This window comes from Homarus americanus, unplaced genomic scaffold, assembly GCF_018991925.1.
Source record: "Homarus americanus isolate GMGI-L3 unplaced genomic scaffold, GMGI_Hamer_2.0 scaffold24694, whole genome shotgun sequence".
In the NCBI taxonomy this organism is placed as follows: Eukaryota; Metazoa; Arthropoda; class Malacostraca; order Decapoda; family Nephropidae; genus Homarus; species Homarus americanus.
This window is the reverse complement of record NW_024732780.1, coordinates 8,609,608-8,632,504: the sequence shown is the minus strand read 5'-3', so window position 1 is coordinate 8,632,504 and position 22,897 is coordinate 8,609,608. Positions and strand designations below refer to the sequence as shown.

The 22,897-nt window shown below is 37.6% G+C and overlaps 1 protein-coding gene across 1 annotated transcript; it reads left to right on the top strand.

Annotated features, from left to right (window-relative positions):
- Positions 1-115: 115 nt before the first annotated feature.
- On the top strand, positions 116-22,798 carry LOC121869065 (phospholipase ABHD3-like). The gene is made up of 8 exons (XM_042370192.1): positions 116-904; positions 4,565-4,744; positions 8,289-8,455; positions 8,582-8,792; positions 13,815-13,927; positions 14,712-14,946; positions 15,779-15,944; positions 17,143-22,798. Exons 2-8 carry the CDS (start codon positions 4,646-4,648, stop codon positions 17,382-17,384), a joined length of 1,233 nt encoding a protein of 410 aa, XP_042226126.1. The 5' UTR covers positions 116-904; positions 4,565-4,645; the 3' UTR covers positions 17,385-22,798.
- Positions 22,799-22,897: the final 99 nt, after the last annotated feature.

Genomic DNA, 22,897 nt, shown 5'->3' with positions numbered 1-22,897 from the left:
AGGTTAGATTAGGTTTAGTTAAGGTTGGGTTAGGTCAGGTTAGAGTTAGGTTAGGTTAGGTTAGGTTAGGTCAGGTTAGAGTTAGGTTAGGTTAGGTTAGGTCAGGTTAGAGTTAGGTTAGGTTTAGTTAGCTAAGGCTCGGTTAAGGTGAGGTTATTGATGACAACAGATACATAACAATAGCTGAACGTTTTTTTTCCCGCTATTTGTTCTTCACGCTAATAACTACATCAGTAAAACGTTATTTCTGGTCATTGATTTTAATAACAGCAAATATTGGTAGAAGTGTTATTTTTGTGCTATTTATGTTGTATGTTGTTGAGCGGATGAAGGTGGTTGAGTTAGTTGTTGACGAACGGAAGTTGAAAATCCATCATTAATGTTGATGCTCTGGTGGCATTAGGATCAATCAGTTCGTGACGTCACAGTCTTCCTACCACAGTGCGGCATGTGACGTCACGGTTGACACACGTCGCTTCTCGTGCCGGTGTAGCTATGCTGTCGGGTGTACGATACAACCCTCATTGCCTGTTTTATAATGTATATGGACGATACTACGGTTTATTTATCACTCCGATATCAAATAATAATTATTCAGAGGTACTTTCAATCTTTACACACATTCGTTTTATCTTGTGAAGGACAGATAAAAATGACGCTTCCTCCCCCTCCCTTGCTGTTTCCTGGGTTTGTCCCTAAAAAACAAAATCCCTGGAAATTAGAGTCTACGGAGCTATATATCTCAAGGCGGGAGGCACAGAAAAAAAAAAGTCAAGGTGGCAGGAGGATAAGTTAGCTAGACTGACAAAATCAATGTTCCAAGGAGGAGGAGCTGGAGGAGGAGGTATGCAGCGAGAGGTTGTGTCAGTAGGTGCCGGGCCTTGGTGAGGAGGAGAGGGAGTCAGTGAGTGTCATTCAGTGTTTAGTCTCGTGCCATCATCAGTGAGGAAGGTGCTTGTTCCATCACCCTCATATTTGTGTTTACATAGTTAATTCCCATTTGATTGCCTTGTGTGTCTTATACATTATATCATCAAACAGCCAGCCATATAATTACTACTACTTGCATTTACTTACGAGTGAGAGATTGATTACTTTAGTAGTACTCAATGGCGATAACACTAACTTTAATTTAGTTCCAAAGATAACAGGATTTATTGATCGTTGCTAAACATAACAACCCGACAAGCTCTCCCTTAATTGGTTAGTTCCATCGTTAGTAAAAACAAGAGAGTTTTCCATTTAATATGACCGAGATTTAGTATTTGTTTAATAAGTTTATTTTAGTGTGTGTGTGTGTGTGTGTCTCTCACTCACACACAATACCGATCGTTGGCTCCTGGGTTTAGTATATTGATCTCTTTGGCAACATCAGCAACAGTAGCAAGTAACAATTCGTAAGTAATACCAGACCAGACTTCAAACAAGTAACATTAACGTAACCTTTATAAGAACACCTCTGGATAACTAGTAACATTTAAGTAAAACCTGTTAACACCCACGGAGCTTACGACTAACAAAAGTAACACAGCAACCCAGTGGCATAAAAATTAACACAAAGTAACTTCTAGTGACATAAAGTAATCAAAATCAAACGTAACACCTAAAATAACACGAAAATAAAACCTAGTAACAAATGTAACACCCAGTAACTCATAAGTAACAGTAACTCAATAGTAATGCGAGAGTAACGTCTAATAATACCAGTTTCACCTAGTAACAAAAGTTGTTCCATCATCCTGAAGTTGTTCCATCATCCTGAAGTTGTTCCATCATCCTGAAGTTGTTCCATCATCCTGAAGTTGTTCCATCATCCTGAAGTTGTTCCATCATCCTGAAGTTGTTCCATCATCCTGAAGTTGTTCCATCATCCTGAAGTTGTTCCATCATCCTGAAGTTGTTCCATCATCCTGAAGTTGTTCCATCATCCTGAAGTTGTTCCATCATCCTGAAGTTGTTCCATCATCCTGAAGTTGTTCCATCATCTTGAAGTTCCATTATCTTCAAGTTGTTCCATCACCCTGAAATTGTTCCATTATCTTCGAGTTGTTCCATCACCCTGAAGTTGTTCCATCATCCTGAAGTTGTTCCATCATCCTGAAATTGTTCCACCACTTTGAAGTTGTTCCGCCATCTTAAAATTGTTCCATCATCTTGAAGTTGTTCCATCATCCTAAAGTTGTTCCATCATCCTTAAAATGTACTGTAATACTTAAAATAATTAAAAAAGATAATTACTTTAGCACTCAAAATACTTTAATATAAATACTTTTAATACTAACACTACTTTCAATACTTGTAAAAATAGTCAGATACTTAAAATAAGTCACAGAACAATAATACTCAGTCGTAAATACTTAAATTACTTTAAAAAAATTCAAAATACTTACACCTCAAAAAAAAAAAATCTTTGAGTGCATGAAAATTACATAAGTATTTCACCCAAACTTTGTGAGACTCTTAGCTCGAAGACTACCCACGCACTTATACACACACACTTATCACACACAACGGACTTACCACAACGCACTTATCACAAACAGCAGAATGGAGTGTGTTAAAGTGGGTTTTTTGTCCAATAGGGTAAGTTCTGGTGGAGTTTTGTCCAATGTGGCGTGTTATGGTGTGGATTTGTCCATTAGGCTATTATAGTGTGTTTTTGTCCAATGGGGTGTGTTATGAAGGAGTTTTGTCTTCTGTGAAATTGTTCGATAGGATTTTGTCCAATGGGATAATATCTGTCTGTATTTTATCCCACGGTAAATTGTTCAATGAGGATTTTTGTTCACAGAGATGAAGTGATATCGCATCTTTATGAACTAGTGTTGTGATTATCCTAAACTACAAAATTCTTCAATGGTTTTATTATCTTTATTGTATATATAATAAATTCTAAAAGGGTTAATGTATTTACGAAAGAATAATTTAACGTTACTGCAGTTATGAATGTATTAGGCAGGATGATGTATGGCGCCTCTACTCAATAACTATTTTGGTGTATCTAAGGTCATTTATTTATCTCAAACTACGAGTAAAATTGGTATACTAACCTCTAAGAATCTCCTTATATCCTAACCTTTAATTATGAATTACCTGTCGACATTTATAACTACGGATGATAATCAATATATTTTTGTTTTAGCTACGAGTAATTTAGGTTAGTTTTATTCTATCTATATATCGCTCTCTATATGTCTGTCTATCCTACCTATCTTTATTATCTATTTATCTATCTATCTCTCATTCTATCTCTCTTCTACCTAAGTATCATCAAAAAACACCTCTCGCCTTTACCCAATCATTAGCTTATTATTTTCACCTTGAGATTAACCACCTAACCTAACCTAATCTATGCTAATCTAATCTAATCTCATGGTAACTTAACCTAACGTAAAACTTTTAACCTAATCTGTAGTCATCGGCAGTAAGTAAAGTCACCAGTAGAGTCAGTAAAGTCATTAGTAGTCGGTAAAATCATCAGTAGAGTCAGTAAAGTCACCAGTAGAGTCAGTAAAGTCACCAGTAGAGTCAGTAAAGTCACCAGTAGAGTCAGTAAAGTCATCAGTAGAGTCAGTAAAGTCACCAGTAGAGTCAGTAAAGTCACCAGTAGTCAGTAAAGTCACCGGGAGAGTAGATAAAGTCACCAGTAGTTAATAAAGTCACCAGTAGAGTTAGTAAAGTCACCAGTAAAGTCTTCAGGAGAGTCAGAGGGAGGGTTGCATGGCTCGGGACGGAAGTAGTCAAAATTACTTAAATTTGCTATAGTGTGCTAGCTCTCTCTCTCTCTCTCTCACTACTGTTTATATTGGCATGTGTATGAATGTTATAATAGTTATTTCATATTCATAGCGATTTATTTCTTAATTTTAAGCGTGTTATTTATTTTATTCATCAATTTACCATTTATCAGCTTCCTGGCCATTCAGTTCTTTGCCCATGTTTGGTAGAGTCACACTGGATGATAACCTGTCACGGGCCGGGGAATGAACCCAGGACATAATGGTGAGAGATATGCCCTAAAAGTTGGACCACTGTACCCATGACTGTACCCAAAGTCGAACTTACAAAAGGGCCCCGGGTAAAGGATTCATTCTACGGGCCCTTTTGGTAATTTTATATTTCTTCATGTGTTACTAGCCGAAGATCCCGTATTGCCAAAAGGCCACCATTCAATTCCTGTACATCTGATATCAAATCTAAGATAGAAATACAAGAAAAATTGCATACAGTGGCGCTAAACTGGCGACTTAGTTTACAAGTGGCTTGATCTCTTACAGAAAAGTCTTTTAAAACATTTGATACGGGACATATTGCCTTGCATGAGGATAGAAATTATAAGAAAAGATATATTAATGTAATTCTTACTCAAGAGTCTTATTCGGTACAATAATAAATGAAATAACTTACACTTATTGAGAATATAGGCAAAAACAGACATTATTGGAATGAACGAGATTTTAAGCATCCGGCACAGATTGAGACAAAAATAATTTTGTCTTAGATAAAGACTTAAATCCTATTTAAACAATGTATATATGTTATTCTATTTATTGTTAAACATCAGGAGGTGTAAGGAGTGGGAGGAGGTAAGCAAGTAGCGAGAGTGAGCTGTATTGTAGGTGAGGGAGGAAGAGAGTGAGGCAAGATGGACTGGTACAGTTTGTACAGCGAGTGTCCTAGGATGGTGCTCGGCCTCTCTCTCAGCGCTGGCCTCCTCGTCTACTACATGCTGGAGGCCGTCAAGGTGAGTCTACTACAGTGTGACATTCATACTTCATGTCCCTTACTCATTTCCCATCTCTCACCAATAATACTCGAAATGACGTAATTGAGCTATTTTATATTTGTAGTGTTAAAATAGTTATAATAGTACTAGGAGTATTTTTATCGCTATTAATTTTTCTTGTGTTTTTTCTTGAATTCTTACAGCATTTAATGTTATATTTATAGTCTCTGTTTCTGGAATGTCAAGGTGTCATGAATGCTCAATCATGCTGACTAATATAGGGTAAAGTACTGTCTGGCAGCTACTTCATGAAGGGCGTTCCAATAATTATATCATTCACCTTGAAATCTTGATAATTGTACCCTTATCCTAAACTACACTGAATTATTATCCCTCAAATTTGCTATTAATTTACATACAGGTGAATGGGTGGACAGGAAAAAATAGAAGAAAAGGGTATAAAAGTGAAATATGGTAGCTGTCAACCGTACCACTGTGTCATCATTACGTAATATCTTCCTCACATGTCTATAAAACCACTTATTTAACTTAAACAAATATCAACACGTTCATGGCTACTTTAAATTACACGCTAGTTAATCAGAAATAAGATAATAAATTTAATCCTGTTGTTAGAACGTCAATTCTAATCCAAGGCGTAACCACTTTCACCTATGACGTAACTGCTGGGGTGGGCGGGAATTTCTTTCTCGCTCCGTGTAATATTCCACACAAACAGTTCCTCTGTGACCGGGGAACTATATTTATCTGTTACTAATCTTTTTACAAGTCTTCTGGCGGGAAAATAAACACCCATGCTTTGAGAATCTGTGTACGGCTTTGGTAAGAGAAATTAGTATGTCTTACACAAACACACACACACACACACACACACACACACACACACACACACTTTGGGTATTAATGCATGGGAATACTAGGCGAAATGTTGGTTGCTAGTACTGACGCTGTGTATTTAATAATAATAATAATAATAATCATAATAATATCCTTTACTTCACTAACACGTCCAAGATTCAAGTTCTGTTGCTTGGCCCGGACACACAAGAGTTTCCCGGAGTCTGGTTCCTCCTGTACTAACACTGGATAGATCAACCACCCGAACGGCTAGTACTGTAAGCTGATAAGTGGTGAGAATTATTTACAAAAATGAGAAGAGTCAACCACAGTAGCTTTTGGCAGGGTGATGATGACAATGTTGCCAGACGGACAGCGAAACCCCCTGAGGTTCTGGTGGAGTTACCACGTTAGCGACACAACCCTGGGTTATTATGACATACTGCAGTCGGTTATCACGTGAAGGGAAAACTGTTCAATAATGTTATCCGTGACACAGCACTGTTATCTTAATGTTACTTATGCACCCACAGTTCATAAAGCGACATTTCAGGATTGTCATCGACCACCTGATAACATTCAAGATAACACTTCGAAAAATTATAATCTTTTTAAAATGATCTCGATAACGTAGCAATAATAAGGTCAAAAGTTGGATTTTCAAAGGATTTTAGGTTGAATTCTTGCCCCCGCTGTAGCCATTGTAAGAACCCGCATCTCCTTGACTCAGAAGCCCCTAACACACAAACACGTCACCCAATATGAACTCCAAATTGCCCTGAGACTATATTCTAGATAGCGTTAAAAGTTTACGTAATTCACTCTTTAGAATAGAAATGTCTGGATTCTCAAAAGGTTGGTAAGTTAAATTTTCCGCTTAACTTGAGTTGTAAAGAACGCATCTGATAGCCTGACAATGTAGTTTAACTTAAAGTGCACAAAAGTATGTACACAAAATGTCGTCAGGCTTACAATAAGACTAGAGAAATTCCTCATACCATGAATTTGACTACAGAATTAACATATTGGTAGAATGTTTGTGAAGTCAGCTAGAATATCGCCTCGGAGTTTGCCAGCTACAGTCCGAATTTGTAGCGAAGACAAACAAACACACTGGTAAATATAATTATATCCGTGTGTTGTGGCGGCACAGGAATAATTAAGGTAGGGCGGCCTTCTGACTACAGTACAACCAGGTGCGTCTTGGCAACATAATCACGTGACGCAAATAATGTAACCTACATCACCCCTTGTCACACCCGCCACACTCCTCTATATATATCTCAGACAGAGAGAGAGAAAAGATAACGAGAGAAAAGATTGTGAGAGAGATAAAAAAGATAGTGAGAGAGAGAAAAGATAGTGAGAGAGATGATTTTGTCTCCGATATAAACCTTTGAAAAGAGTTTGAAAGGGACTGTCGGCACAGACAAAATCGTATAAACAACTTCTATGTCAAGGGATGGGCAGAAATACAGACACTTAAAATCACAGAAAACGGGAGAGTGAAGGCTGTAGATGGCGTCTGTGGTACGAACGATAAGACGAACCCTAAAACTGCACTAGAATGATGAATGAGTCGAGGAAATGGGAAGACGTAGGCTAGGTCAGCGTTAGGATGATTAATTATAGCTTGGAGGAGATTCATCAAATGACCTCAGACATGATATACTGTACGTAGATTGAATAAACACACGAAAACAAACAATGGATGACGTGGACATAATTACTGTACTGGCACACCTTTAATATTCTGCTAACTCACCTACATAACAACTATTACCTGGCAAATACCTGTGTTAATTAGAGATAATTATCATTCGTTATCAACAGTGTAAAATATATTTTTTTTACATTGATGATAATTATCTGAGTATGTCGGTCCCACACACCTAAGTCAGGATGTATTGACTAAGTGACTCAGAATTTTGTCAGTGTGGTAGGAAGGAAATTGCGTGTGGGTCTGAGAGGGTTACATGCATTAGGGAGGAGGGAGTGAGTCACATGCGTTAGGGAGTGGTGGGTGAGGTTGGGATTCAGGTGGTCACTTGCTGTAAAGATTCGAGGCGGTGGGAGGGGGGTTAGAATGCGGTAGGGAGTGGAGGAAGGATGATTGATAATTCACCATAAGCTGACACATTACAGGTTTCTGCTGTTCATCAATAGAACGCCACTATATGTAGAACACAGGCGAATGTTCTTCTGGTGTAGCTTTCACGAGTTATTTTTTTATGTGCGTTACCTTATGTACGTTTATAATTGTGGGAAGTAAAAAAGCTTACAGCCCCGAACAGAGTAAGGTGTAAGGGAAAGACGAGAAAGAGAAGATGAGCTAGTAGTAAGGAACGTATGAATCTCAAACACACACACAGTCAAAAGGGATCATTTTAAGGACCTCTCCACCACATGTTAAGAAAGAAAGGTTCACTTTAAGGCCACGCATACCATGATGAAGGTCTCGGCCAGCTAGATTGGTTAATGTTGCGCTAGTGTGGGTGTACAAAACAGCACTATGCTTGGTGAGACTTGGTAATTCACATGAGATGTACTTGATGACTATTTGGTGATTCACAAGAGATATACTTGGTGAAAACTTGATGATTCACAGGTGTACTTAGTGAATATTTGGTGATTCGTGAGAGGTGTACTGCACTTAGAACATAGTTTGGTCTTTTTTTGTTATAACTCAAATGTTTTCACTCAGAGGCCACTGCTGGCATGCAGACATAGCGCTTGGCGAGGGTTCTTGGAAACCAATCTCACCATCCTGAAGGAGAGATACTGGCCCACACCCTGGTGCTATGAATCTCGATGCCAGACCATCCTTGCATCCGTCCTCCGCTCTAGACTGCCCGATATAACTTACAAAAGGTTCGTTGTTCTGTCTATCTGTAGAAGAGTAGTTTTGTCATTTATCTATGGGTATTTTGTTTTATATTTTTCTTTCTGTTCACTAGTTAGTCTGGTTACGTGAGGGTTGTTGTTAACTTGTTACAGAGAGTTACTTGAGCTGAAGGATGGAGGTCAGATATGCTTGGACTGGCTGGAAACAACATCAGAGGTCGACCAGCCCATCATCATCATCTTGCCAGGCCTTACAGGGTCCTCTCAGAGCGAGTACGTCAAGAGCTTTGTCCTCACCGTACAAGAGACAGGTGCCCGCTGTGCCGTCTTCAACAACCGTGGCAGAGGGGGTGTTCAACTCAAGGTAGTGTGCTAAAATTATTAAAAAGTTTACCTTATTCTTGTTTTCGGTTTTTGTATGTGGTGGTGTTGTTTTCGGCGGCGGCGGCGCACAGATGAGGAGGGATCCATAAACTCAAAAGTAATTCTTAAAATTTTTACAAGTCCTCCAAAAATCTGCAGTCACCACATGTCTGTCTGTTTACAACCACCCTGTTTGGTCCAGGCTGTACTTTTACATCCACAAAACCGTAAATTACACCATGTCGTTTCAACAAAGTTGCATTCAGTGGTACCAGATATCAAAATAAGGACTTTCTGTTTAATATGGCTGAGTGTACCCCCCTCCCCCCCCGGCTAGGAAGTTAGATAAGGTTAGGTAGGTTTCTTTGGTTTGTTAGGTTAAGTTCTATTAGGTTCTAATATATATCACCTCTTTTAAAATACTTACAATAATGATAAGAACATGTGAAAAAATGAACAGAATTGAACAACTCCTCCTGGTGGTAGCTGTGTTCTCATAAATTACCAAAGTTTTTATATATTCTGTCATCTTAAGGAGTTTGCAGTGAACCACTGGAACATCCTATTCATTGTTGCAGATTTAATATTCAGATGAATAAACAGTATAAACTGTATAATGAATAATATCGTACATTCGGTTAACGAAATTTCGGTTAACGAACTTCCTTCCATAAGAATCTTCAATTCGGTTAACGAAAAAAAATTCGGTTAACGAACTTCTTACGAACCGACCTCAACATGTTTTCGCTTGCACTGACCGGGCAACCAGCTTTAGTATCAGTCCGCCAATACATTAATCGGTTCTAGGGCTTAAATTCCTTACTATTTTAGTAAATATCAAGAATTTTATACTATTCAATTATTTTAAAAGTTTAATATTAAATTTTTTAGTAATTTTAACAATTGTTGAACATAATTGAAGGTAAAGTGACTAGTTTAATGCGCGGCATCCAGGCTCTTAACACAGCAACAGACGCCAGTACTGTGTCTGTCACTGGAGGGAACACCTGCTTGAGGCTCTTCAACCAAACGCTTTTTTTCTGTTTCCAAGCAAATTATTGGTCATTTTGAAATTTATTTTACATATTGACAATATGTAGTGCAGTGTTAATTTAAATAAAATATTCTTTATTTACAGCAATTAAACTTAAAATATCACGTGTTGAGATTGTGTTTGAATCCAGCATGGGTCCCAAGAGATCAAGAAAAGCGATTTCAATCCAAGTTAAGCAGGAAATTATTAAAAAACACGAAGAAGGCATTAGATCAAATGTGCTATGCAAAGAATATGGCATGTCGGCATCAACTGTGTCGACAATTCTTGCTCAGAAAGACAAATTCAAGGAAGTGAAAGTGATAGACAAATCTACCAGAGTGTTCAAAGGTAGATCCCTAATAGCAGAAACAGAGAGGTTACTTCTCATCTGGATTAGGGAAAAACAGATGAAAGGTGATTCAGTTTCTACTAAATTTATTTGTGAAAGAGCCAAGGAGATTTACGAACATTTAAAGACAGATCAACCTGGTTCTTCAGGCACAGAATTTGAAGATTTTAGGGCCAGCAAAGGCTGGTTCGAAAAATTTAAGAAAAGAAGTGACTTATTTAGTGTTGTTAGGCATTGTGAGGCTGCTAGTGCTGATAAGGAAGGAGCAGCAAAGTTTTTAGTGGAATTTAAAGAACTGGTGGATACAGAAAATTATCTTCCACAGCAAGTGTTCAATGTGGACGAAACTGGGTTGTTTTGGAAAAAGATGCCCAAAAGAACATTTATCACCAGAGATGAAGCCTCTTTACCTGGGCATAAACCCATGAATGACCGTCTCACTCTATTGTTTGGTGCCAATGCTTCAGGGGATTTCCGACTGAAGCCTATGCTTGTCTACCACTCTGAGAACCCCAGGGTGTTCAAGCAACAGAAAGTGGTAAGAGGACTGCTTGGAGTTTATTGGAAGTCCAACCGTAAGGCATGGGTAACAAGACAGCTCTTTAATGAATGGGCTGTTGAGGTGTTTTGCCCTTCTGTCAAGAGCTACCTAACCACCAATAAACTCCCTTTAAAGGCTCTTCTCCTCATGGATAATGCGCCTGGTCATGACCCTGAACTTGCCAGAACTTTGGAGTCTCAATTTGACTTTGTCAAAGTGTTGTTTTTTCCTCCCAACACTACATCAATTATACAGCCAATGGACCAGAATGTGATCAGCAACTTTAAGAAGCTGTACATGAGGAAAATGTTCAGAAGGTGCCATCAGGCAACTTCCACTGATCCTGATCTAACACTGTCACAGTTCTGGAAGATGCAATACAACATCCTGGAGGCTGTAAAATTGATTGTGTCATCATGGCAAGAAGTCTCCATTCGATCCCTGAATTCTGCATGGAAAGCACTGTGGCCATCAGCAGTCCATGATTTTGAGGGATTTGAAGAAGAAACGGAGTTGGACAAGAAGATTGTGTCCATTGGTCAGGCAATGGGACTCGAAGTGGAGGAGGATGATGTGGAAGAGCTTGTGATGTCTCATGAGCAGGAACTTACTCCTGAAGACTTGAAGCAACTGGATGAGATGTTAGAAACAGACAATGGTGAGGAGGAGAGGGAAATTGATGACCATATGTCTTCTTCAGAATTAAAAGATGTTGTTCACCACTGGGAGATGCTCAGGAAACTGGCTTCAAGGCATCCTGATGTGGAAACAACAGAACCTATTTTGTGTACTGTTGAGGACAAAGTGGTCTCCTTCTTCAAGAACCAGCTAATGATCAGGAGGAGAAATGCCCCACAACCAAAAATTGAGAGTTTCTTCTCTAAAAGGCAGCGGGAGAAAGATGCTACCCCTCAGCCTTCCACTTCAAAAAGGAGAATGGATTTTCCTGTTGGAGAATCTGTCAGTCCAGAGGTTCCTGACATTATTATGTGACTCGCCTTCCAAGAAGCAGTAAAGTGCTTCTCCTCCACCCCCACTTCCTTCTCCCACTTCAAATTCACATCAGCATCATCAACCAGGAGCCTTCTACATACATACCTCAAAGTAAGTGTACTTTACTGCATTTTTTTTACTTTGTATGTAATTTTCGGTGAGCTGGAACCAATTACCCAAAATCCCATTGAAACAATGGATTCGATTAACGAACGACCCTCTGGAACGAATTGCGTTCGTTAACCGAGGGACCACTGTAAGTAAACTTTTTATGTTTTGTCTGGGGAGAGGATTCCCAAATCTGCCTGTCATGTTCACTGTATATTTCTGCATTAGCTACTTTTAATTTTTTTATTTTTTAATATAAGAATACATAATAACTAGTATTTTACATTAGGAATGGCTTGGTTAAGTAATTTAGTTTGGTTAATTTTATGAATACTGTATGTCATCGAGTCACTCTTCGTAACTACTGGCAACTGCTATTGTTGATGAAGTGCCAGATACTGCTACATTCTATAATATATGGTTGATCAAATGAACCAAACTAACTCACTTAACCTAACCAAACCACACACACACACACACACACAGACAGTAGTACCCCGATTTACGCGGGTAATTGAACCCACGGGGAACCGCGTAAAAGGAGAACCTCGTAAATGGAATAACAGAACATATGGGATTAATTCCAATAGAGACTGGCCCGACCTCCAAACTCCACTTTTTGACGACACAATACCTATGTTGTAGTAAAAATATTATCTAAACTTTATGATGGTATGCACACACACATAATATATTAGAGAAATATCAATAATAGAATAATATACTGTACCAGGTAAAAGAAAAATCAAGGTGTAACACTTACGTCAGGTTAGGTTAGAAAAAAATCAAGGTTTAACACTTATCTAAGGTTAGGTTAGGAAAAATAAAGGTTAGGTTTAACACTTACGTTAGTAGAAGAGATGGGTCCGCGTATATGAGTAGATGCACCGCGTAAAATGGGAATCCGGTTCTGGCGAAACCTCGTAAATGTAGAAACGCGTAAACGAGAACTGTGTAAATCTGGGTATTACTGTATATTTTTTTTAAATCTGGGTATTACTGTATATTTTTTGGGTCTGCTGTTCCTATGCATGTTCACTGAGAAGAGAATAGGGTTTTTCATGTCAGTTGACAGCGTCGCTCACAACCATTAATTGAAATTGAAATAAATTAAAAAAATTATACATCACAAGAAACATACTGCTCCTGCATTTTTGTCATAGTTTTGGGGCAGGAATGTTTATTTATGTTCTATGGTGAAATGTCGTACTGTATTGTAATTAAGGTGCGTAATTGGTCTCCGCTATTACCATAGATTGTATAAAAGTATTATAGTACTAAAAAGAGTTCTTAAATGAATCCTTGCCCTGCACTAGTGAGATATTTGCCCATGCAGCTAACGAGCCAATCAGTGGTGAAGAGGATAAAAGATAAACCCACTACCACTGTACTCTACCATTACCATCCAAAATGTAGATAGTTTTCTACATACAATACTGTCTTAGATATTCATTCATGGGACCCTTGTAGAGGTGCTGTTGCCATGGTAGATTGTCGTGATTCCTGTAGTCAACAGTCTCTTCATAACTGGCACTGGTGTAACATATACATAGAAATATGTAAGGAGTGGAGGACAAGGAGTTAAAGCAGACTAGCCAACAGGTTTACAAGTTCATTTATGAAAGGTTATGAGTGGAATACAGTAGTAATGGCTGGGTGTCACACTTGAGGAGTTCTGGAGAGGGAAGTTGTTGGCCGATGTGTGCAGTGGAGAAGTGTGTTTTCCCTGCTTGCACCACCAACCTAAATAGGTCTATCGTCTGGGCATGAGGAACCAAGAAGTCTTTTCATTTGCCTAGATTCTGGATGTGCAAGATATACGTTCACTTGTAGGGCCTTGATCAGTCGCTAAACCCCAAGTTATTTTCATATCCTGACAGAACTTACTACCTTACACAGCACAGCCTACCAACTAGTAAGCTTTGAATCTTGTTTTTGTTAATTAATGTTTGTGTTGTGTGTGTGCAGATTTTAAATTTATATTAAAATTTGACAGACAGCCAGGACGTACTGTGCAGCCAACAGCGATGACCTGGAGGAAGCCATTGAACACATCCGTGCCAAGTTCCCCAAGGCTCCACTCATGGCTACTGGCATATCTCTTGGAGGGTACAGTAACAATGCTAATAGTTGGAGTCCATAATACTACTAATACTGTATATACTACTATTATTACTATTAACTACCACTACTACTCCTAATACCAATAATACTACTAATAAAATAAGGATGCTAATAAGACAGACCTCAGCCAGGGAATTAAACCTTACCTATAAGATCTTAGACCATAAACTGTGATATTTGACATTGATGCAGAACACTATATATATATCCCATTCATCTAGTCAGTGGTAAGGAAAGAGATGGATTTTCTGTTTTTATTCTGATACATACAGAGAGAGTGAGGCAGAATAAATGGAACAGATTTTATACATTGTCTTCTATGTCAACTATTACCATGATTATTATTACTATTACTATATTGTTGTCCTCAGCATTTCACAAAACTTCTTATTCAAGTCTACATCAGATACAAAATAATTGGGGAGTTTTGCCTGGAGGATAAACAGTAAATATGTCATTGTTTCTCCACCATGAAAGTGATTGATGGAGTCAACTGTTTATTAAGATTAAAGGGTGATATTCCTTACCAAGTGAAGCTCTGAGGAGATTGTCTTGGGTGATTCCTCAGGCATGTGGAAGTTTTAGATGTTAGGTACTGTATATGTATCTACAGTATGTCAGATTGGGAATGACCACCTAATTCTTTACACACATTTATGGGATACTGTAGCTCCAGATAAGGCAAAATTCTTTAAAAATTAAATATTCGCTGAAGTTTTAGTAATATTAAAAAATAATCAGGTAAACAATTGACAGTCATGTGTTACAGCATGATCCTGGGCAATTACCTGGTGACCCGAGGTGAGCAAGCTGCCCAGCACCTGGTGGCAGCCATGGTGCTCTCCATCCCATGGAATGTGTTTGTGGGCACCGAGAGTCTGGAAAAACCTCTCTGGAACCTCCTGCTAAACCGCCACCTGGCCAACTGCCTCTGTGAGTCCATAAGAAGTATGAGGAAGCAGTTGGAGGGAGACTACAAGTGGGACCTTGACCATGTCATGGAGGTACTGTATGGTTTCTCACTTTTATTAAAACTTTTGATACCTGCACCAGCAGAAACAGTTTACTTGAGTTACCAAATAGATTAATGTTGAGGTGATGAAAGATGAACACTGTTGTATACGGTACAGTGAGGTGGTGGTGGTGATGTATTGACAATTGAATTAGTATCATTGTTCATAATATGGTTACTCTTGGTAACCTGACATGATAATGGCTGAACAGGATTTTCATGAACGTACCTGAACATGATGGGATAAAAACATCACTCCATCATACTAAACATATCAACAAGAAAGGAACTGTATAATAATCAAAAGCCCAGTCAGACACAACAATATAAAATATACAAAATACACCAAAGAAAATAAAAATAGACAAAATTATAAATGGAAAATATAATATTATGGACATTCATGAGACAGGGTAGGCATATGACAATAAGACTTAAAAGAAGATATATAGCAGTACATATATGAGATTTGTAGATGTTATGAGAAAATCTTGTTGATGTACTAGTGACAAAATTTAATGGAACTTTTTCTTTAACTCCTTGTGTCCGGGCTCCCCTCTAAGCTGATTGAAATTGTCTTCATTATCCAAATAAAATTTTAAAAGTGCCATCCCTGTATTGAAAGCGTTAAAGAATTTCTAGGTCTTTCACTCTCATACAATACTTTAATTTGCTTTACTTTACTTTAACCTCTTAACACTGATTAGCCTGTTAGCTGGATGGGTTATTGGTTATGTACTATCTGTTATACACTGTTGGCAACTAATGGGCATGTACTGGCTTTAGTCAACTTCCTGAGTGTACAGTATAGTTTATTTTTCCAGAGTAAAACAATCCGGGAGTTTGATTCAAGATTTACGGCAGTGCAGTTTGGGTTCAGAGATGTGGAGGAGTATTACCGGACTGCTTGCCTGCACGACAAACTGGACAACATCAAGGTCCCTCTCTTGTGTCTCTCTGCTGCCGATGATCCCTTTCAGCCAATGGAAGGTATGTCACTATATAGGGGTACAGTACACTTGCTCTAAAATAGTATCTTAACGATTTTGTGTGAGACAACATGACGCAACGGATGAAGGGTTTTGACAGCCTTCAGTACAATAGAAGATTTAGAAGGGTTTGTCTTCTCTTAATTACTAGTCACCATCTTTCCATATACTATACAGTGCAGTACAGTTCAGTACATTTGATAGATAAATGAGTCAAATATACCTGATGACTACACACTTTTATTATTATAATATTCAAGATACAAAATCTTTAGGCATGAAATTGGGAATGAAAGTATAATACAAAAATATTTTCAAAAGGAATATGGAAATTCAACTGGGTAGTGAGCTGACCAGGGGTGATGAGGATAATTAACAGTTAATCTCTATGAGTTCATTTAGCTTCTTTATTAAACAAAGTATAAGTTGGATACTAAATAACAGAACATATTACGAAATGGTAATCTGATTTTAATACAAAGAACTACAGTAAATTTTTTATAAGCAGTTATTTCCACATGTACAACAATGTGTCCCATCTAGAACTCTATTTGTTGATAATGTGTGAATCGTACATGCTGAAAATTATGTTTATATCTTATTGCATTGTTTTAACTTTTATTGGAGTAACTTTCACCAATATGTCAAGGGTTTGAATCTTGCTTGGCCCAGACACAAGTGAGAAGGGTGTTATCCAGTGGGGACCCAACCAAACATCACAGGTTTCCGGAGTTCAGTTTCCTCCTGTATCAACACTGGATAGACCAATTGCACGAATGGCTAATAGGCTGATAAGTAGTGGAAATGATAAATGAAATAACAGGGAGTGGGGGGGTGGGTATAGTTGTGATGTACGTACCTAAATACAAAATCAACCTGCCATTATTTCCAGTATTAAAAAAAATAATTGAAAAGAGAAGTGTGTTACTATTGGAGGTGTACTGTGTTGAAAATAGTACTGTGCATTATCAATTTACTTCACACAATCTATAAATACTGTACTATTATGTAACCAGCACATATAATACAGGGTATTTGTATTCTTTGAAAATTGACTGAAATACTATATACTGTATTCCCAGTTACTACACCATCACTGTCACCACTACATAATTATAGAGATGCTAAATGACATAGTTCTTTCACTGCCTATACTAAGGGTGAATCACCATGAGTTAATGTGATGTATCTTTGGCCAGGTATCCCAGTTGAGGCAGCCAATAAGTCTAGTCATGTTGCCATCATTGTCACTGCCCGCGGGGGACACATTGGCTTCATGGAGGGCGTCTTCCCCACCAACACCTACTACAGCGACCGTATCTATAAACAGTTAGTCAATGGGATCTTCTCCAACCTGGATAAGATTAAAGAAGTCAAGAGGGAAGCTGATGAACACGCACAACTCATAGCTGCTGACAGTACTAATGGATCCGTGTCATAGAACCAAGTTGTATAGAAGAAAAAACTGCTCACTTTTATTACTTCTTGGATGAATCATTAGGTTACCTGAGAATGTATAGTAGTTGTGTTTCTTTTTAAATTTTTAAGGAGTACAGTATACAGTAATCCCTAGATAATCTGGAGTAATTTAGGTAATGGTCAAAGTGAAAGATCCAGCGTACAGTCATTTTAGGTATATTTATGGGTATTTTGTAAACAGGATTACGTCAAGGTATTGTTGTATTCCTGTTCTATGAAGTATGAAGAACAAATGCATTCCCATAATAACATAAAAAACATTACACAACACAACGGTAACATAGGAAACATAATATAAGCTGACATGTTTACACCCCACAAGGTCCGTGGCTACTCAGAATTGGAGTGGTTAAATGCCATTGAGTCCTTTTCTTTACATTAAATTCTTGTGACTTATGCACTCTCATAAGGCACTGCAGAGTATACAATGTGTAGTGTATGATAAAACTGGTGTAGTTGTTGATAAAGAGAATGTAGATGGGATAGACAGGTTTTGTTGGAGTGTCTAGATTTCCAGATTAATGGGAGTTTACTGTATTACTACGACTTGTATGAAGTTTGTCCTCACGTTGCAGTGTATTAGTTGGGAGGAAGAGTTTTATAATATGTGCAGTCACCCACAAAAGTCCTGTCGCCTCTCCTGAACCACGAACCCCGATATTCAGACTTGTGAACCCAAAGCAGTAGGTACTGATGCATTATTTTGTCCATAAATGCTTCATATTGATGAGTCTGAATCTCAGAGTTTGTGGTTCAGGAGAAGAGGGGACAGGACTTTTGTGAATGACTGTACCATGCACACCCACACATTCAGTCTGCATGGAAGAACACACCGTCATTCACTCACACTTAAACACGTTCTCTCAGTCACATGTCTACACACCCACATGCATATTAAAATGTGCATAAAGACATGTATATTTGTAAATATACATACAGTACATATCACAGACAGGTGATCAGTTGAAAAATTTAAGAGTTTAAATAATTGTTTATTAATATATAATATATACTAACAATACCTCACTAGTCGGGAAACGAACCCCGACTGGTGAGGTATTGTTTTGTATATGGAAGTTCGCGTGCTATATGGATTGATGAGATATATACTGTATTGTATAGGAGAAACTGTGATATGGTAGGCAGTTTTGATGTTTTGTGTGTAATGGTTAGATGACTACCACATTGATCTTCATTTCTTGTCATACTAGAATGTATAATGTCATACGTACTGTACAGACAATGGTGTATGGCAGCAGTACGGCAGGGTGTATAAGGATAGTGAGTAAGTCTGTTGTGATGGTCTTTGTCACTGTGAGAAGAAACTGACCTCGGATGGTCTGTATTTGTGTCACCCTTGCCCTCTCACGTCAAGACAGAGGCACAGAAGCCATGAGATATAGTTTACCGTATGTGTGCTGCACTAGATAAGAGTATATTAATTTTCCTGTTTATCATGAAGAAAAAATGGTAAAGAATTGCAACCCTGTATATAAGTAAATCACATATACATTACACTGGCATATTGAGCAGTGTGTTTTGTATATGCCCTCAATTTTCAAAGCAATGATATTTTTTTTTACCTACAGATAGTTATGACTTGTAAATTTTAAAGGGTATGCCATTTATATCCATATGTAACTGGTTATCTAAAAAGTATATATATATATATAATTCTGTTATCTTTGTGCAGTATTTGGGTCAGTGTACACACCCAAACCTACCCACCCACCCTTCCTTCTGAAATTAGCAAGACCTGCCAATGATACAGACAAGGTTAAGAAGTGAAATCCCTCGGAAAATGAATGAAATAAACTTGCGGAAATGTTGTAGAGAAAATATTTACAAAATAGAGCGGATTGAAAGGTCACCGAGCTGTAAATTTAGTAGAGAGACTGTGTGAATATGCATTTAAATTATACTGTAGTGCACCAAGTAAATGAAGAAGAAAAGGTTGTTGTCGTAGTAAATCATCATTGAAGCGCGAAAAGACACTAAAGTAGGAAATAATAATGTACTGCATCATCCCCCCAACACACACACACAGGAAGGAATCATAACCTCGGCAAATGTATATTGTACTGTACTGTTGTACTGTATATGAGTCACATGAGGAGAGGTTAAGTATACAGAGAAATGAAAGAATGTGTAAAAACAAATGATAGTGGGAAGTACTATAGTAGGTGCTATATAATGAGAGGTAGATTAGAATTTGTGTATGTGGCAGATTATCTAGTGTGTGGCAGATTATCTAGTGTGTGGCAGATTATATAGTAGTATGTGGCAGATTATCAGTAGTATATGGCAGATTATATAGCAGTGTGTGGCAAATCATCTTATAGTGTATGGCAACCTAGCAAGTCAAGAAGCTATCATCACACTGCATTAGATCATCACTATCTAGCTGTCTACTTTACAACTGTTTTATGAAGGTACAGTGATAAGATTTTGAGATAAATTTACCTAATGTTTGCTAGTTTTTAGTTGGGAATGATTCTACTGTAGTGAGGTTTAGTTTATTTTCTTAGTTGGGTGAGGTAGTATTGGAAGGTGCTGTATTTGTTTGTCTGTCTGTAGTGAATCGACGTGAGGCTATTGTAGTGACGTAGGCCTATCGGGTTATCCCTCGATGATTGAGAAGAACTTGTTTCTCTTGAAAATTACTAAATGATGCTGTATACACCTTTCTTTACATCTGACCAAGGCCACAGTATATTGTGTATATATCTGTGTAATGTTCCACTTTAACATTATGGTATACCCAAACCTGAGAATTTACAGTACAGTACTCCCTTAGGATTCATTTCTGAACTGAAGGGTTGCTCTTAATCATGAACCTTGATAAGTCATACATTAATCTAGTGTAGAATTTCACAGTCAGACTTGGAGTTTTAGACTTAGTTTGTACTTTTTAGGTAGAAGATACAATGTTCTTCAAGTGAGAACCTTATACTTGCATGAGATAGTACTAGGACATTGATAATACTGAAGCACTTACCCTCTGTGTACTAGGAGACTTACACTATACAGTATAGAAGAGTTATAGGAGGGCACTTGAAGCTAACTGGTTTATGTAAAGGTAAAACCTGGAGGATGATGATGTGGTGGAAACTCTAACAACTGCTCTCAACTATAACCTGTAGGAGACTGTGATGAGTCTTACTGTAACTATCTGACCCTGGAACCTTAACCTCTGAACACAGAAATATATTAAGGCATAATAGAGTAGTGCTACTGTATACAGCATTAAAAACAAGGGATATCTACTTTCACTCATTCTGACAATATGTATTCATGATAACTGATTGACCTTGTTCTTTGATGTGTTTCCTTTAAATACAAAATATGAATCACTGCCAGTAGGGTCTGTCTAAGTTAGTAAGGTTCTCTGAAAAATTTGAAACAATTACTGGAATATTCTTTATTGTGGTGTGCATAAACAGACCTTACACTATGCCCTTGCTACCGTAGAGAACAGAAGGTGCTGTTGGTAGGTCGGTAGAACTCATCAATCCTGACAGCAGCAGATCCAGGTGTAGGCCAAAAAATTTATTCCTACTAAGCATAAATTTATAAAAAAATCAACATTTATTTAGAAGTCTGGAAGTCCATTTTTTTTATTTTGATGTACCGAACACTTTTTTTTTATGTGGTTTAGAGTTTATATTAGTCTTTGGATAGACATACAAGGACCTGTACAAGAAGAATGATTGTTCCTGTTAATTGTTTCAACTTTAGAGTGGTAGCATCACCTGTTGCCTCTGCTGATAGTTCCAGGGTTGGTGAGTTAACTGACAGAAAAAGTGGAAGCATTCTTAAGAGTAGAATTCACTTCAATATCTCTGGTATTAATTGGAGGAAAACAAATATGTGTACGGTCCTGTGAACCAAGCTGGTAATTTTTCTGTACGAGTGTCCCACATACCTGTTAAGCCTCAGTGTACAGTCACCTGAACCCATCTGTCTTTTGGTGGTCACATTACTTAGGAGAGTTCCGAGAAATATTCCCAAGAAATGTTACTGGTTGTTAGGTCAGCTTTGTGCTCTTGTGCTTACACTGTCTCGCTCAAAACTCTTAACATCATCTCAGCTACGGGTAAAACATACGTTGTTAATTTTTCATACTGGAAATGCATATACATATTACACATTGGTGAAGTTAAAAAAATTTATTTTTTGTATTATTCATGTGTGTTACAAATACATAATATAAAACTTTTAATACTGTACCCTGTAGTGCATAGCTTGAGCTCTAAAGGTTACATAGTATAGATATACTTTTTTATATCTAGAAGTACTGTAATAGTCATACAGCTCTCTCTCCTCCATACATTACACACAGCAGGACCCAGTGGGATGGGTTGAAACACTTCTTATTACCATTATGTCAGGTTAGTCAACAGAGTCCAGAGTGCTACCTCCCTACACTGACCTGTGTGTTGCAATTACTGCTACAAAGCTTGCGTCCATAATTTCAGCCCCATTGATAGATACTGTCCATTAATTTCATAAAACAAAGGAAACCTGTAAAAGAAGTATTTAATATACCTTTATGATACATCAAATATTAAAACTGTAACAGTGTAAGGACTGAAGTACCAATCATATTCATATTGGTACACTTTTGGGCAAATAAAAATAAGTTTAGCATAGGTACATTACAACGGTCAAACTCATTTTACTGTACTGTACTCAATAATCTGATTAATGTGTACCTCAGCTTATTTCACCTAAAGATTAATCACTCATGCTAACCTGACCTAATCTAACCAAACCTAACCTATTCTTACCTAACCTCATCTTATCCCTCCCCCAAATACTGTAGCATTAGGGGAGTTATTTTTTAGGTGAAATAAGCTGGAATGGTAACTTTTCAGGTGATCCACGGCAGTGATAAAATTACTGTTGTAAAAAGTCTGTTTAATGGTATTAAGAAAAATTTATTTGTCTGAAGTAGATAACAGTAGTGTTTATTCCCCTGTAATAAAGCCTGTCGGGTGGACAGGCCAGGTAGCGTTCTGACCTCATTATGCCAATACAGAAGTTTAACTTGATCAGATTCTCTTAAGGCTCTTCAAAGCTTATGTAGATTGTAAGTAAATACCACTAGAAGTATGAAAATTGGTACAGTATTTATTTACAGATTCTGCTCCATATGTTCAGTAAAAGTATACCGTATGTAACATTTAAGAGAACCACAGTGAATTTGTGTTGTGTACAAAACATCTGGATTTAGGACAAAAATGTTCTAATAGAAGTGTTTTGTGTTAATAAATTTTATCAAAAGACCTGTGAAATATGTTTGTAACAAGTTGTCTTTTTATGTTAACAGTTTAAGAAAATGTTACTGTAGTTAAAGTTGCCAACAAAATTTAATTTTGCTGTATAAATTTCCCTACCTTGTGGACCTGACTGTTCAGCCAAACTTTCTGTGAATAAGGATTTTGTGTCAATAGGAAGAGATACTTTCATGAG

What these genes read in the sequence shown, in the direction of transcription:
- LOC121869065 (XM_042370192.1), top strand. Translation starts at nt 4,646, where the DNA reads ATGGACTGGTACAGTTTGTACAGCGAGTGTCCTAGGATGGTGCTCGGC. An exon ending in ACTGGCATATCTCTTGGAGG is followed by an intron (nt 13,928 to 14,711) that starts GTACAGTAACAA and finishes CATGTGTTACAG; the next exon opens with CATGATCCTGGGCAATTACC. An exon ending in ACCTTGACCATGTCATGGAG is followed by an intron (nt 14,947 to 15,778) that starts GTACTGTATGGT and finishes TTATTTTTCCAG; the next exon opens with AGTAAAACAATCCGGGAGTT.